The following is an 18,141-nucleotide window of genomic DNA, read 5'->3' on the forward strand; positions in this document are numbered from 1 at the left end:
TTTCAACACCACCTCTACAAAGAAAGTTTCCAGACGTACCACCCCGTCTGCGAAAGCTAGCAGCTGTAGAAATTTCAAAGCTGCTCGAAAACAGAGTCATCCAACCAGTCCCGGCGGACCAAAGATAATTCGGAACTTACTCAAGGTTCTTTTTAGCTCCAAAAAAGACAGGGGACTGGAGACCGATCTTAGATCTCCGCCATCTCAACAACTTCATGAAGAAGGAAAAGTTCCAGATGGTCACGCTTCAATCAATCCTTCCATTCTTACAGAAGGCCGATTGGATGTGCTCTATAGATCTCAAAGACGCGTACTACCACATCAAAATGGCCAGACCGTCCAGAGATCACCTGCGCTTCCAGCTGGGAGCCAGTCACTTTCAGTTTCGAGGTCTGCCCTTTGGACTCACCTCAGCCCCCAGCATATTCACCAAATGCATGGCAGTAGTTGCGGCTCACTTGAGACGACAAGGATTCCAGGTGTTTCCCTATCTGGACGACTGGCTCCTCACCGCCACCACCGAGCGTCGCCTATTGCAAACCAGAGACTATACAATCAGCCTTTGTTCCCGCTTAGGGATATCCATAAACTTCGAAAATCGCCCTCACAGTGTATTTCCTTCATCAGAGCAGATCTAAATACACGATCGACACTACTGAAACTCCCTCCAGTAATAGCCTCAACACTCAAACAGCAGGTCCTTCTTCTTCTGGTCAGCAAGAAAGCCCCAGCCAAACTGGTGTTAAAAGTGTTAGGACTGATGGCAGCCGCACTTATTTCAGTCCCTATGGGAAGGTTACACATGAGGATTCTACAATGGCTGCTCTTCGCGCAGTGGTCATTCCAACACCTACCCCTAGTGCACAAGATCAGGATAACAGAATCTTGCAGACGGGATCTCTCATGGTGGGTGCGCGATCAGAACCTCACTGTGGGTCATCCATTCGTTCTACCCAGTCCAACAGCCACAATAACCACGGACGCTTCCCTGATAGGGTGGGGGGGGGCCTTTTTCAGGGAAGAACAGTCCAAGGAGAATGGTCCAGCATGGAGTACACTCTACATATAAATGTTCTGGAGTTGAGGGCGTTGTTCCTGGCGTTGCAACACTTCCAAGCCCTCTTACCTCTAGGAATAGTAGCAGTTCAGACAGGCAACATGTCTGTAGTCTGGTACATAAACAAACAAGGGGGAACCAGGTCTTACCTGTTATGCAGAGAGGCCATGAGAATTTGGCAATGGGCAGAGTCCACGGGTCGCTTTCTGATAGCAATGCACATCCCGGGGTCATCCAACGTCATTGCGGACAGGTTGAGCAGAGCCATCCTGTTACCTCACGAGTGGTCCCTCAATTCACAGACGGCGGAAAAGATCTTCCGCAAATGGGGCCAGCCTTGCTGCGATCTGTTTGCATCCCCGTTGAATGCAAAATGCAGAAGCTACTTTGCCCTTCTACCCCCTCCGGGGGATGTCCCCAGGGACGCACTGATACACGATTGGCCCCTGGGTCTCCTATATGCATTCCCACCGACTCCATTGATTCCCAGATTTCTACAGAAAGCTAGGAACCTGGAAAGGACTATAATACTCATAGCCCCATTCTGGCCTCATCAAATATGGTTCCCCTTTCTTCGAGCCCATCAAATAGAGGAACCGTGGATTCTGGACCCAGTGCCAGATCTGCTGACACATTCGTCGGGAGTTCCTCACCCGTCTCTACAGTCCCTCAAACTAGCAGCTTGGCTGCTCCGCTTCCCTGCCTAGCCAGGTCTCATCTATTCCTTCCGTCAGTTCAACACATCCTAGTTACTTCTCATAAAGCCTCTACTACTAAGCTCTATACGAGTAAGTGGAAACGCTTTGTATATTGGGCATCCAGTCAAAACTTAGACCCCTTGGTAGCTCCTCTACATAAAATTTTAGAATTCTTATCCATCCTTTTTCACGAAGGAGCTTCTACTTCCACTCTGAGTACAGTTGGCGGCCATATCAAACTTCCATATTGGTGAGGGAGGTTCTCCCATTATGTCTCACAGGCTTTGTAAAGTCTTTTTGAAAGGAACCTTCCATCTTAGACCGCCTGTCAGAAAACCTTTCTTTCCATGGAGCCTGAATTTGCTGCGGTCGCAACTCATGTTGCCACCTTTTGAACCTGCTTCGTCATGTCTCTTAAAGTTCTTATCATGGAAGACTCTGTTTCTCGTCGCCGTGACCTCAGCTCGTAGTGTCTGAGCTGCAGGCATTATCGGTCAGACCACCTTACCTGATATTCCATCCAGACAGGGTCTCTTTGCGTACAAATCCATCTTTCCTTCCAAAAGTATGCTCAGTTACGAATATTAACCAGTCTATAGAACTCCCTACCTTTTTCAAAAACCATACTAACAAACTGGAGTATATGTTGCACAAGTTGGATGTTCACAGGCAATTAAGATTTTATTTAGATAGGACCAAAGCTTACAGGAAAACTGATCAGCTCTTCGTCGCATTTGCAGACAATAAAAAGGGCATGGCAATTACTAAACATACACTATTTAAATGGCTTGCTGACTGTATAACATTTGTATACTCTAAATCAAACCAATCCCTACCAAACAAACCTAAGGCCCATTCTACCAGATCCGTTTCCACTTCCTTAGCTCATGCGGCTTGCTTGCCTTTGGACACTATTTGTGCAGCAGCCACGTGGTCTAAACCACATACTTTCATCACTCATTATAGAATGGACAAGGTCTCCAAGGATAGGACATCATTTGGTTCCACTGGGCTTAGGAATGTTCTTCCATGAGTCACTCGGGGTCACGGAGCTAGGGACGCTACCCGTGTGTAAGAACAAACGGCGAGATTGAACACTCTTACATAAAGAAGTTATGTCCTTACCATAACATTCCATGTAGAGTATTCATCTCGCCTTTGTTCTTACATTCCCTCCCTTTCCCCCCCATGTGTTTGGAAGAACTGGTAGGATTAGAGTCTGATCGACGTGTCTTGACCCCTTCCAGGGTATATGGTCCCGTGTGTTATGGGATATATGCTTAGACCATTAGTTATTGCTATGGTGAGAGAGTGTCTCTGAATGGCTGAAGAGAGTGTATGTTTCTAGCACCTCAGGTGTTGGATCCTTTGGTCTGGTTTGTTTGCAAACTAGATCTGAGTAATGGCAGGGAGGATTGTGGGATATGGGCTGGTCTCGAGCTTCTCTGAGATTCAGAGCTTTGCAATTCGGCCGACTCGGAGCCGAGGATCGGCTCCGAACCCGTGTGTAAGAACGAAGGCGAGATGAACACTTTACATGGAACGTCATGGTAAGGACATAACTTCTTTTTCCGATCTCTGAACTGGTTTCCACTCCTTATCTAGTGTAGACAATATCATTAGGTTGCTAGGCCTCCCTTCTGACCACGTTGGCTTCTCTGTTTTTTCTTCTGGTGCAGGATAAAATGGGTTTGTGTATAAGTGGAATGACTGTCAACGTTTTGTTGATGCTCTTCACAAGGAAGGGCTTTTTAGAAATACAAGACATGAATCCAGGTAGTTGATCCTTCACATCAAATGGCAGTGGCTGTCTTAAGATGTACCAGGAAGGGTCCTTTCCATCTAGGCTGCAGGTTGTGGTGTCTGCAGAAAGAACAGATGTACACCCAATTACTCATTGTGGTATCATGACAGAAGTGGGATCAGGTTCTGTTATGGCTTGCAATGAAGAAAAATGGATTCTTCAACATCTTGTAACTCCAAATTTGCAGGGCAGTTGTGTAATTGGCATCCTTGTGGGTCACCCCATAAGGATCTCATGTGGAGAAAGTTCCAGGAGTGGCAATTGCACTGCAAATACTATAGAATTACTAGAGGCAAAGCTTTTGGCCACTTAACTTCAGTCTTATCATACAGTTTTGTAGTTCTAGACTTTTAAAGACTGATTCATTCTCTCAACAATACCTGAAGCCCTGGGTGTGTGGGAGAGATTATATTTTGTGTTGACTTTTATGATTTTTACACACTTGATCTGTTATCTGGCTTGTGGACTGAGTTCCTATTTATGAATTGGTACTCCACACCAAGGTATGATTTCTTCCAATAATAGTCGCATCGCTTCTTCAACAGGGATGAGCTTTCAATCCATCTGAAAAAAACTCCACAATTAAAAACATATTAATTAAAAAAAATTAAAACATACTTGCACTTCTGTGCTGCAGGAGTTCAGCCAAGTACTACTACACACAACAAAGAGATCCCCACGGCATTTTCAAAGACTATGTGGGAACAGTAACACTCCTTCACACATTGTATTGAATACAAACTGCACAACTATGTGCAAAATGTTGAATAATATCGGAGATGCGGTGCCGACACCTTCCAGTTTCGAACTTGTGTGTTTACGTATAGTTCTAACATGATGGGGGTATGAAAACCTACCGGATGAGTGTGACGGTCTGTGTTTTAGTGGAACAGTGTTCAAATATGTTAGTCTTTGACGCATTGTGATTTCAGCACGTGTAGATTTTAGAAGTTTGTAATTAAAGCAATTGTTGCTTGTAAAGTAGTAGTACATCTAATTATAATTATGTAGAAAAAAGTACCAGACCCATTTAAGTATAAAGAATGCCGATAGATACTTCGATAACCATGTCCTGGTAACATAAAGACATGCACATTTTGTTGTGTTTTCTTTTTAGTGGCCGGTGTGCTTTTATTACCAAGGTGTTACGTGAAAAGTTGTTAATTTGTCATGTGTGATTTTTTCTTAGGTGCATAAACTTGTATGCTGTTATCAGTGTTAACAGCTAAATTGAGTTCTGCACAAAAGATGGCAATAGTAAAGCTGGCCACAGTGGCGCACTGGTCCTAACAGAAGTTATGGTGATGCTCCTTTGAAGGGTTAACTAGTGATTTATTGCCTGCTGAGATATTTTATCTTCTGTCTAATTTTTTCTTTTCTCACAGCTACAATCCATTGAAATGGAACGAGATGCCTTACCACTTCATTTTGTTTCCACTACGCAGCATGTGGTAGATTCTTACAGTACTGTCTCAAGTACAGGTATGATGTTCTGTTTTCTGCTTAATATGTGTCAGCATGTAATTTTATGTTTAGTAAGCATTTTTTGAATTGTAAATTACTTACAACATTACAAAACTGTATCCAATTCATTATAACAGAACCCATAGTGCTGAGGTAATGTAGGATCTGGTAGAGGAAGGCCACCTTCATTATAAATTACTTACAACATTACAAAACTGTATCTAATTCATTATTATAACAGAACCCAGAGTGCTGAGGTTATGTACAATCTGGTAGAGGAAGTCCACCTTCATTAGTTTGGTAGGCAGAAGAGCAAATGAATCTTTCCCAGGCCACTTTATTCTGGGTAAAGACGAAGGGTACTCTACCTTGAGACATTTCACTGTCATTGTCTTTTACTGCATTAACTGTCAGAAACATTAGAAAAGTTTCTTAGGGCACAGAATTCTTTCTGGCGTAAAACATTCTTAGTTCAGGTTTGTTGCATTGCCTTTAAAGTCTCATTTAGAATTCCAGCGTTGCTTCAGATAAGCCAACCTAATAACTGCAGAATTGAGCATTTTTTTCCAAACATTTGCATCTTCCCCTAGGCTGTGGCTATTACCTCAGCAGTATATTTTCTGTCACTTTTTAGTATTGTATCTTGTTTTGGTTATATTTGGCTTCCCGTTTCTTGAGGATTGTTAATAAAATTGTAGGGATTGTTGGAAGAGCAGGTTGACCAGTCTAGGCTAAAATCTCCCTTTGTTATGGTTTTCTGACTGCATATTGAGGCACATCAGCAAAAGAGGTCTTCAGTGGTGGCTGGGCTGTCTGGGGTATGTAAACAGCTATGTAATGTGTTTATTTGTAGTCGGGAAATTAAAATTTCACAATCCTTGGGGTTCTAGGGGGGGGATACTTAGCAGTTGTTCTAATATGATGTTTTTGTAATTAATGGCAATGTTGCCACCTCTCTGAAAAGGCCTATCAAGCCTGTAAATGTTGTAGCCAAGGGTTAGAACATCAAAGTGTTGCGTATGTGGCTTTAGCCAGGTTTCTGTTTAATATTGCTATATCTGGAGAGTATTGGGTGAGGGTTGCTTAAATTTCTGGAGTTTTGATTAGAGTGCCTCTCAAGTTCATGTTTAAGATAAGGATATCTGTGGTGCTGTGATGGAAGGGAGTGGTGTTTGGGGTGACTGGGATGTAAGAGGAGTGGAGCATTTGTTGTGGGATTTGAGGGCCTGGATTAAGGTCGATGTCTCCATTTTGTTTAATATGGGCTGAATTGCTGTTGCTGTTCTTGTTGATTTTAGATTATGGATTGTTTTTAAGGAATGTACATGTCTGAGTAAAATTCTACTACAGGACAAACGTGCTGAATGTCTCCCTCTCTTTTGTCCTGAAGAGCATATGTTAAATGTGGCATTTGTCAATCATTCTTATTTTGTACTCACAGGGACCAGAAGAACAAGGTAAAATATTTTCTTAGTTCTCAGCTAGTGCCAACAGCTCCCTGGCTCCAAGGGAAGCTTTGGACCTCCGTTGTGGTTTCTGTTCTTATCCCTTTTACATCAGACTCCCCTAAAGCTTAAAGGACAAAGCTCAAGTTTGGGCCTGAGACGCAGAGGCCTTTCTTTCCAGGTCACCAATGCCAAGAGGCACACATCTGATAAATGTGTCTGTGCTTTTCTGTTAAAAGGGCTGTAACCTGCAGTCTGCCTTTACGTTGCTTTGTAGGTAGGTAGACATGCTGGCAGATTGAGATGAGAAGTTTTAAGAAATATGCTGACAAAGTATCAATCACGGAGCATTATACAAGCAAAATAATTCAAAGCAGGGGTTAAAAATATCGACTCATGGAAGTTTTGTCTGGGTTTGGTAAGTTTCAAAACTATCGTCTTCCTCTAGGTTGGAAATTAGGGCAGTTTACTAAGCCTGTGTGGTTTAACAAGTATACCTGTAAATTTGTAAATATTGTTACTACCTTAATCATTGCCAAGACCAATTTTCTATTTGAAATGTTGACTGATTTGTGTTGCATGTTTATTTCACTATATGTATGTTGGATAGATCAATGTGCTGTTAACAGACTCCAGAGTGTCTAATTTTCTGTCTACTTATTTTATTTTTATGTAAGTTTGTTTACAGGAATACTACATTGATCACAACTGAACAATTTCAGGCAGATCCTGGGTGAAAAAATTACAGGCAAACACGGGAGGATTGTGGCTGACCAAGTTCACAGATGATTACAAACTGGGAGCCATAATCGACTCCCCGGCTGGCACAAGCATCCTCCAGAAGGGCCTTACAGAGACTGATACCTGGTATCAGAACCATGGCCTCAAGCTAAATGCAAAAAAAATGCATAGTCATCCCCTTTGGGAAAAACAAAGTGCCCACAAACTACCATATAGGAGGTAATCCACTAATTACGGAAGAAGTAATCCGGGATCTGGGGACCCAAGTAGATAGTAACCTCTCCTTTGACAATCACATTGCCAAAGTGGTTAGAAAAACCTTCTATATAGCCCACCTAATCACGAAAGGGTTCACATCTAGATCTAGAGAGGTCATTGTGCCCCTCTACTCATCGCTCATCAGGCCCATAATTGAGTACAATGCCCCATTTGGGATGTACCTTACCCGACACCTGCAACAGCTGGAGAGATCCCAAAAATGCCTCACCAAGAGGATCGTGGGCCTCAAACAGATGCCCTATGCAGCTCAACTAAAGAAACTCCAGCTCTATTCAGTTGCTTACCGCCTACTCAGAGGTGATCTCTGCCTGACATACAAGGCCATTTCTAACCCGGAATTGCTGGACATGCTCCACCTCAAGAAAACCAGATCCATTAGAGCCACACGCTCCAGGGACTTAAAACCTTAGCACAACAATAAATAGGACATGCTGAAGGGATAGATTCATATGCCAAAGGCTTCCCGCACTCTGGAATAGAATCCCAGTCCATGTTAGGCAGAGCCCCCTCGCTGACCATCTCCAAGAGAAATCTTGATGTGTGGATGGGAAATCGTAAATTTGCTCCTGGGATCACTTCTATGGCCTTGCTGGACAGAAGCTCAGGAATCTAGTCTAAAAGGGAGGTGAAAGCCAACACATTCTGGCTAGGCTTATAAATGCCCTAGGGCAGATAGCCTAGTACCTACCTATGAACCAATAGTAGAACACAGTACAGATAGAAGGTTGAATGAAAATAACCCAGAAAAAAATTAAATAGCTTGGTTTGGAAAGTAAAAGCAGAGAGTAAAACTGATGCCAAAGACAAAATTGTAATCACAGGCTAACGAAAATATTTCTGTCATTCTAAATTACATAACACATTTTGCTGCAACCATTTTGTGTACAATAATTGCAGTAAAATATTAGAGTTGCAGGCATATTGGATGGGACGTCGTTTTGCAAAGTAAAAGGTAAGCAAATATCAAAACTGTTGAACTGTCCTGTAGGAAAAGGGGCCCAAGATTAAATTAATAGTAGTTGTTAAACTGAGGGTATGTGGAGGAGTGTGAGTGGGTATGAAAAAGGAAAAGCGCTTGATATATACGTGTACTAGTACAATGATTATTTGGTATATAATTGATAATTGTAGTTTACTCTAGGAGCAGTAAAGCGAGAGGGGTAACAGCATCAAGGTAGCTGATGAGAGAAGGTCATTGAGAAGATGGGAGACTGCATGAGTGGGGAGGTGCAAGCACGGAATCAGATGAGCATATTGACGGTGGTGGTCACAGAAGAGATGGGTGACTGAACCCCAACAAAACCAAACTGATGCTTTTTATACCCAAGTCCATTATTGCAGTAAACACTCGGTCAGTGTCTCCACTTCTCAAATCCTTCAACTTGAAGTAGTGCTTGGCGTTAACTTCCTCACCGCTCACGCTCATGTTGTTATTGCATCGACCTGCCTCCTCTCTGCAGTTCATTATACTGCTGCTGTCCTGACAAATATTAAATCCACAACACTAAGAAAATTACAGGAGTGTTATAACTGTTCTGATGGATATTAAGTCCACAACGCTAAGACAACTAGAGGAGTGTTATAACTGTCCTGACAAATATTAATTCCACAATGCTAAGACAACTAGAGGAGTGTTATAACTGTCCTGACAAATATTAATTCCACAATGCTAAGAAAACTAGAAGAGTGTTATAACTGCAACTCTTCCCAGTCCCACTACTATGTAGCACTTAAAAAAAAAATTGCAGTAGCTTGAACTCCATATAAAACATTTCTCACAACTAAAAACCACGTCATATACTTCATCTACTTGAGTGGTGCTCCCTTCTACATACATGTGCTGTACGGACACAAACCAGCTTACAGTTTATAAATCTTTCTACTCTTTTGGATATTCCCTCTACTCTACTCACATTACAGCTATGGGCCTTTCTCCCTCCTAACCCAAGCCAGACTCCTTTATTCCAATGGTTCATAAAGTGTGCTTCCTGGAACCCTAAGGTTCCTCGTAAACCTCTGAGGAGGTGCCTTGAATCAAGGTCCACAAAAAAGGGGTACATGCAAGATGTCTTCTATTTTATCTTTTTACTTAAAAGGAGAAAATAAAATATGGAAACAGCCAGAAGAGCTCCCTTTGAAGACAGGTGCAGCTACTGCATCGTAGGAGGGTGGTGATTAGTTATCTGCATTAACATCCGAGAGGTTACTGTGCTTAACCAAGCAATTCTTAGTTAAGGGATGTCAGTAGCTGAGTATCGATTATACATCTAACCTGTATCTCATTTAGCAGCATTGCACACACTTTGATCCTGACTAGCATACTCTAAACTTTGATTGCTCCAAAATTCTGCTTGAAAATCCTGAGGAAGCTGTCGCAAGCATGCATTTGTATTTATTTGCATGCATTTGCAATTTAATAGTATATGTTAGTATATTTGCACATCATTCCTTCTACATGGTATTTATAATAGCTGTTTCGCTTTTTATTAGGGTATTACATTTTACACCAAGAACAAGCTGTATCCAGATTTCCATTCTTCTGTTTTATGATTTCTGTTTAGCAATGTAAGGGACCATGGCTCAAACAATGGACCAAAAAGGAAGAGAGACACTTTCTAAGATAGCTGCCCACTGACTAATGGTTTAATTTAGCTCTCTGAGTATGCAAAAAGGAACTAAAAGACAAGGACCAGGAACAGGGAAAAGGTTAACATCGTCACCTGACAGCCAGAGGTTCTCTGGTTAGGTTGTCAACCGGGGTGTCTTCTGTGCAGAGTCTGCATGTCCTCCCTGCGTTCATATGGGTTTCCTCCCACATTCTAATGCTATGTGTCTGGAGCATTTCTCCCCAGACCTCTGCTGAAAATAGGCCCTGTCCTACTTGGACTTACCTCGTCAACAAATAAATGAATAAATACATTGATGGAAGTAAACTCTGTCACTTTTAGTAAATTCAGTTACTGGCTAATAAGTACACTGCCTGGATGCCAACAAAGAAGAAACTAAGAGAGCTTGAAAGAAAATCAACTATAAAAGTTTAAGAGAAAACACTGAATGGAAAGAATCCTGCAACTGTTAAGCAAAGAGCAGTTTGAGATCCAGCTTTGGTGCAAGACATGGATTCCAATAATCTAGAGAAAAAAAAATCAAATGTTCTCAGAGCTAATTAAAAAACACTGAAGGAGTATATGGATTCAAATAACAAAAGGCTAGAAAAATTGGAAAAAGCTTTAAATAGATATTCAGATGAGCTGATAAAACTGCAAAAATCTGAGGTTGAAATGAAAAAAATTGCTGGTTGAGTATGAGACTGTTATGAGATGATGCAAAAAAAAGGTAGAATTTGAACAGAGGATACGTAGGGAAAATCTGAGATGTTATGCTATACCAGAAGCTAGGAAGAATTGACTGTATTCATTTTTAAGGCACAAACAAGAAATGGGACTGGTATTTCACAGCAGGGACTGTTAACTGAAAGTGCACATTGTTTGTATGCTCCAAACCTGGCCGTGAGAAACCATCCAAGACCTGTATTAGTAAAGATGCAAACCCACCAGCAGAAAGAGTTGACCCTGACAAAACCATGGCAAAGGGATTAAATGTTGGAGACAGTAGTATTTTTGGAAAATGATTATTCACTGTACACTAGGCAGAAGAGAAATGCATTTATTCCAGTAATCCAGGAATGTTAAGAGGCAGGTGTGAGATTCAAGCTGCTGTATCCAGCTGACTTCAGAATATTTTTTCCTGGAGGATCAAAGTAATTTCTGGATGTAGAACCGGCTGAGGAGGAGTACAAAAGTTTGTCCAACAAAAAAAATGAGCTGTCAAGCAGAAGGGACTCTCTCAGTGTGCTTTATTATCAGAAGAATGACAGAGTTTGCCAGTGAAACTTTTTCAACTTTTCCAAAGGAAACTGCTTGAGAGGCAGAGAGAAGCACAGGAGTTGACTAGAAGTATCCGGAGTACCTTGGAATTGAACTGCAGTTGGGAGATGGAGATGAACAAGAAGACCAACAACATGTAAATTAGTGAATACATGTGAAACTGCTAAGTATCAATCACATTTGTTAATTATGGCTGGTTAAAAAAAAGTGGAAGTTGTGTACTTTTGTTGACTCTTAAACGTGAGTAACTGAAAGGCATTTGCTTCATTTCATGTCAATATTTGGAAGAACACTGAGGAGAGGGGAAGAGAAAGGAAAAAGGTAATTCAAGTAAAACGGTTTCTGTTCTTAATGGCATTTCTATAAACATTGTCATGGTACAAATTGCATGTTTTATTAGTAAAGCAGTCTTAGTTGTTCTGCAGGTGATTAAAGATGCTAAAGTACGCAGATACCTTTTCCCCTCTTTCTTCTTTTTTTATTGGATTAAGAAATGTGGGCTGTACAATGGAAGAAGACAAAAAGGCTGGATAAAATCATATTTAAGGGCCTGTAATCTTAGGTTGTTGAGGTGGGGGATGGGGTGTTAAAGTTTAATAGATCATAATATATATATATACAGCTGATATATTTTCTCATATCTTTGCATAGTGAATGCCTTAATTAAGATCCTTGGTTTAATTTACAGGAAGCAAGTAAATATGAGCACACTGACTACAACAAACAGCTTTCCTTTAGCAGTAAATGTTTCAGCTTATCTTTAGCCTGCAGGTGAGGACTGCATTTTTTTCTCTTATATTTCCCTGGAGACAAGCTGGTAAGAGAGCAATAGAAAAACAGAACACTGGTTTCTTCAAGGTTAAAAGCTAATTTTTTCTGAAAGTATGCAAGTTGTTTTTCATATTTAGAACAAGAATGATGGCTGTTCTTTCTTAAGTAGAAACACTGGCAATAACATGAGTCTTAAGATGGATAACCTCAATTTTGGACACATTAAGACCCGTGTCTGCAGATGTTAGTTTCAGATAGTTGTTTCTGTTAGGAGGGTTAAACGTCATAGTTGTGTGCGTTTTTATTAAGTTAACGTGCTGGGGGAGTGGGTTTTTTTTTTTTTTTAGGGTTATTAAAACAAAAAGTTTTGTAAATGTGACATACGTTTCTATTTAGATGATGAGAAAAAACTGTATAAAGGATTAACCTGTCAAACGTTTAGTGGGTGCATGTATCACAAAAGCTGGAAATAAGCATTTCAAAAAGCTGTCATATGTAATAGGTGGGAATAATGACTTCTTATAATGACAACACTTTCCATATTGTCTTGGTATTTGAATGGTCTCACAGGTATAGATAAAAGGGAAAGAACATTTAATTATATTAAAAATTTAGAATGCAAATAGCAATGACACAAATAGCAATGACACAAATGATAAAGTGTGTGTGTATTAATTACTAGAGGAACTCTAGCAGTGGCAGAAGACGGGAGAACAGATAATAATGCAGATTTGTGGACATAAGGTTCTACTGACAAGGGAGAAGTATTATGTTGGCATATATTTATATTCCACCTAAAACTGCTATCATGGAGCTTAAAAATTGGGGGAAATGATCAGCTTTCAGCCAGGAACATTACTTGTAGGAGGGGACTGGAACTTGATTTTCAACAATGAAGAAGTCTCTGGGGGCCTAAAATGAAAAATTATTACAAAAAAGGGTAGATTTCTTAAGAAATTTATGAAAATATTTGGTAAGGAAGATGTAAAGTCAGTAGTAGGAACTCAAGAGAATTCACATATTATTGACTGGGATAGACTAGACAGAAGTTATATTTCACAGCAACGTGTACATTTAATTGAGAACTTTGACAAACATCCAATAACTATTTCAGGGTATGCGCCAGTAATAATTACTAAGATAAAATGCAGGGTAATGAAGTAAAGATGAGACACTGTTGCTTCCCCGCCTACATGCTAAAAATAGGAGAGTTTAAGGAATGGGTAATGGAAATTATCTGGGAGTTATTAGGAAAGATAGAAAGTACTCCAGAAGTTATAGCTAGTGAGCGGGATAAAATGAAAGTGGAGGTTAAAAATTGGGTAGAAAGAAATGAAAAGTAAAGCGATGTGGTTACGAAGCAGTAATAATTTAGGGGGGGGGGCTGAAAGAGGTTAAAGCATTGCAGAATAAGGGGAATTTCACAGAACAAGAAGAGGAGAAACTGCAGAGTGCTAAAGAGAAAGATAGGGGAGTACCTGGGTAATGTGCATGAGTTTAGAAAGATTGCTATTAAGCAACTGTTTTTTAATAATAACTCCAGAGCACAAAAACTTTTGGTGTAACCACTTAGGTTACGGAATGTAAAAAGGGTTGTTGCCAGATTAAGGGACTGTATAACAAGAAAAATAACCAGGAATCCTGTAGACATGTTAGAGATATTAAAGAAGTTTTATGAACATTTGTATAAAACCAGAGTGGGGAAATCAAGAAAAAGCACAAATGGAAATATTTATGGAAGACTTAAATATGCTAAGGCCAGCGGTAAATAAAGCTCAACAATTAACAGCTAACACAGGAGGCGATGATATAAAAATGGTGATGCCTAACCATTCTGTAGGAAAGTCTCCAAGAATAGATTTGACAGAGTAAGCTGGGATTTTGAGTAGGGCAGTGGAAGCATTTGCATTTTAAATCATGATTATGAAGTGTTTATGTTTATAATAGCCAAATGAATGGCAACGTTATTGCCAAAATCGATAGGAATGGATCAGTGTGTTTTTTGTAACAGAGAAAACATTTGACAACATTAATAGAACAATGATGATCCAGAGGGAAGCAGAATCCAAGACAATACCTTGGTGGGTTTTGATGTAGGGAAATCATTTGACAGAGTAAGTTGGGGTTTTATGAGTAAGGCAAGGGAAGCATTTGTGTTCCCTGATGCAATAATAAGGTTAATTAGGAGGATGTAAGAGGGATCAGAGACAAGAATTAAAGTGGGAGAGTTCCTGTCTGATTTGTGTCTTAACACGGGAACCAGGCAGGGGTTCTGCCTTCTTTCCCCTTTGTTGTTTGCATTATATTTAGAACCGTTGACAAAGAAAATAATAGACTGAAAGTCAAGGATATAATTGGTATGGTATTCAAGAGAAGTTGGCTTTATTTGCAGATGATATTGTTTTGTACCTGATGGGAACCATAAAAGGACCTTAAGATTCTTAGACAGTATTGTTTTTTTTCGGGATATTAACTTAATGAAGATTAGCTGTGTACCCACGTGTAAATTGGTTCAGCAATACCCATATTTATGGAGATATGATAAAATTAAGTTATTTAGGAGCATGGGATAAAAAACGATTTTGTTATGGCAGGTAAAAAGGATTATACAAAAGCTGAGAAACCTGGAAGAGCTGGCAATAGATAGCAAGATGCAAGCATTAAAAATGTTTAGTCCCTTTAGTTTTATACCCAGGTCATGCATATTTTTGTCAACCAGAGGAGAGTTTGTGGATAGAAATGAATAAAAAGTTGAAGGATTTCAACTGGGGGGGGGTTCAAGAACCAAATGGGATAAGTTGAACCTTCCAACAGAACAAGGAGGTTTAGGATTTACCTGATTTTAAGGGATATTTTAGAGCTGCGTAATTAATGATCTTCTACATAACATAAGCAGAAAGCTACAGTCCAAAATGGAAAGAAATGATGAGGCAGATGGGTAATTCAAGAAATAAGGAAAGAGTGGTAGCTTAGATACATATCCTTAAGTTGAATCACAACAGTCATACAGAGTATTGGAGAATAAACAACAGCGTAATAAAAAGAAAAATTTGCAGCACCAGGAAACATCAGCCTGGGACAAGAATGTGATATAAAAGAACTTGAGCAAGGAGGTGTGTAATAAACTGTGAAAATGATGAAGAATCAACAATAAAACATGAACAAATGTCAATAAAACTCAGGAATATTTTAGAAGTCTTAATCCTGAAAACAGTGTTAACATCTAGGAACAAAATTCAAGCTATAAACTGTTTTGCTCTTCTTGTCCTAACTTATAGTTTTGGAGTGACTGACTGGCCCCAAAAGGTGTTGGATAGATTAGATAGGAAAACAAGACAGATGCTTCATGCTCATCAAATGGTTTAAAAAAGTCAGTGCATACAAAGATTATGCATTCTCTGTTCCAAAGGAGTTATGGGCCTCCTTGAAATTGATTACATGTGTAGATATGCAGTCATGGGACTGCACACACCTTTGCCAACCTCACAAGACCCAAATGGAGTGAAGGTTTTAAAACATGAGGAGAATAAGTCTAAGATGACTTTCCTGCTTAGTCTAGCAGAAGCATATCAGCATCAAGTGGGAATGGAAATCAAACCAGAAGTAGATACAAATCAGGCAGCAACTGAATGTGCCAAAGAACAAAAGAAAGAATGTAAGGTGAAGGACCAGATGAGAAGGCAAGAAATGTGGAAAATGCATAAATACAGTTACAAGTGTAGAAGACTCCTGTAAGAACCATGTGTTGATCAGGATCGAATGCAGGAATGGTTAAGGAGAGGCAAATTTAAACCAAAAGATGAAAGGTTAATATTGGCAGCCCACGACCATGGGCTTATGTACACATTGGTTTACAAAATCCATTGAATGTGTGGGAGAAAGACAAATGTAGGTTTTGTAAAACAGAATTAGAAACACCCGTATAACTCGTTGCTAGTTGTAACATACTAATGGCTGAAGGACTGTATACTGAAAGGCATAATAATGTGGCAAGACTGTTGCACTGGGAATTGTGCAAACATAATATTAAAGTGGCTGAAAACACTGGAAACATGAGCCACAAATTATCATGGAAAATGTTGGCCTACATCACATGGGATCACCCATTACCAACAGTTCAAAAGATCGATGTGAGAAAACCAGATAGAGTGGTCCATGAAAAGAAAATCATCGAAATCGCTACACACAGTGATTACAGTGTCTTGCATACAGAGAGATACAAAGTCATAAAATATCAGGATTTGCGGGCAGAAATGAGAGTAATGTGAAAGAAAGATGCACAGTTCCAGTAGCAGTAGGAACAACATGTCTTATAAAAAAAAAGAATCTACAATATGTTTTAGATATGTTACTAACTCCATACCAATTGCAGAAGGAGTCATTACTGGGCACATTGCGGTTGCTGCAAAGTGCACTTCTGGCTGACATCAGAGATTGAAACAATAGTAATTTCATGAGCTTTAATTTATACTTTGGCTTGGGAATGGGGTGCATTCCCATCATGTTACTAGAAACCCAAAAGTGTTGGAGAAATTGAAAAAATATATTATATTCATAAAGTAACAGAATGTAAGCCAACATCGAAGTGGATAAAGGAGATTGTGCCGATAGGGATGACTGCAATTAAGGGTGCGCACCATAGGCAAGAGATTAAGGGTGCGCACAATAGGCAAGAGGAGCTGGGATTTACCGGAGAAGACTGGCAGAGGATCCAATATATTGGGAACAAATGGAGAGGGAAAAGTAATAGAAATAGAATAAGAGGCCAAGAAGACTTTTGGACTGCAGGCTAGACACTGTCATCCCTATCAGGGACTGATATCAGACTGTAGGCACAGAGAAGGGGATGAAAGACCTTCACTGGATGAGTTTTTAGTTAAATCTAGTAGAGAAGCTGCTGTTAAAAAAAATAGATAGTTTGTAGGGCATATAAAATATAGTTGAATAACTACAGGAATCAGTCAGAGGAGGTCGGAAGAGATTGGGAAGAGATTAGATGAGCAACTCGCAAAGAAACAATAGGAGGATATATGTATGTCTCAAATATGCAACAAAATCCTAGAAGATTTAGGATTTTTGCCTAGAAATATTTGCATAGGTAGTTTTATACCCCACACAGAATCCAAATGATTTTTCTTCGGGTAGATGGCAAATGCCGGAGTTGCAGTTGGGAAGAAAGTGGCACCTGTGACCATCTTTAATTGTAGTGTAATGAGTTGGCAGTTACATTCCTTACGGAGTACTCTGTCAAATAATGCGTGAGCAGATGAGTGGAGCTAAGGAAAGTGTTGTCTTTAACTAGGATACAGGATCTGAACTGCCTAGACATAGTAAGGCCTTTGTAAGTTTAATTGTGGTGGCTGGCAAAAAAGCAGTCAGTAGAAAATGGAAATTAGTGTAAACCAACTGTATTTGAAGTAGTGAGAATTGCAACAGAAGGTGAAAGAACAGGAAGTGGGATCTTTGGAAAAGAGTAGGAGTAAATTACATGGAAAAAACGGGAATTGTGGAAACAGTACATGTAGAAAAATGGTTTGTCGAAGGAATGGGCTTTATGAGAAGCCAGGAAATGCACAGGTTATGTAATATCGGTGTGATTATAAATCGTGTGTATATTGTTCTATATAGTCTACCGTTTGTAAATGCGGACTTGTTAATATGGTTTGATTACTTTTATATAAATATAAGAATATAAGAGTGCTACATCACAAGTCAAAATTCAGTAATGGAGTTTTTTTTTTTTTAAAAGGAAGAGACATGATGCCAAAGCAGCAGGTAAAGTGTCATGTTGTATGAGTTTGGCAGCCCAGTCACATGTCGGAGTGAACAGTCCACAAGAGAAACTGAAAAGTCCAGACTTGTAAGCTCCAGCAGTGGGGTATGCTTATTTAACTTAACTTGGGGAAAAACCGCCCCATACTTTTCTTTTTTGGGGGGGGGGTGACTTTTGCTGTACAGTGGCTATAAAAGCTTACATCAGCACCAGAAAAATGTT

At 39.9% G+C, this 18,141-nt stretch overlaps 1 protein-coding gene across 1 annotated transcript in view; it reads left to right on the forward strand.

Moving 5' to 3' along the window:
- The first annotated feature begins 4,950 nt into the window (after window positions 1-4,950).
- CCDC62 (coiled-coil domain containing 62) overlaps window positions 4,951-18,141 on the forward strand; it is a 1,334,937-nt gene continuing 1,321,746 nt past the window's right edge. Inside the window, exon 1 of the mRNA XM_044068912.1 lies at window positions 4,951-5,041. Coding sequence (XP_043924847.1) covers window positions 4,960-5,041 — 82 coding nt within the window. The 5' untranslated portion in view covers window positions 4,951-4,959. The remainder of the gene's footprint in view (window positions 5,042-18,141) is intronic.

The sequence above is a fragment of the Protopterus annectens genome, chromosome 4.part0, assembly GCF_019279795.1.
Source record: "Protopterus annectens isolate FY-2018-M chromosome 4.part0, PAN1.0, whole genome shotgun sequence".
Taxonomy (NCBI): Eukaryota; Metazoa; Chordata; order Ceratodontiformes; family Protopteridae; genus Protopterus; species Protopterus annectens.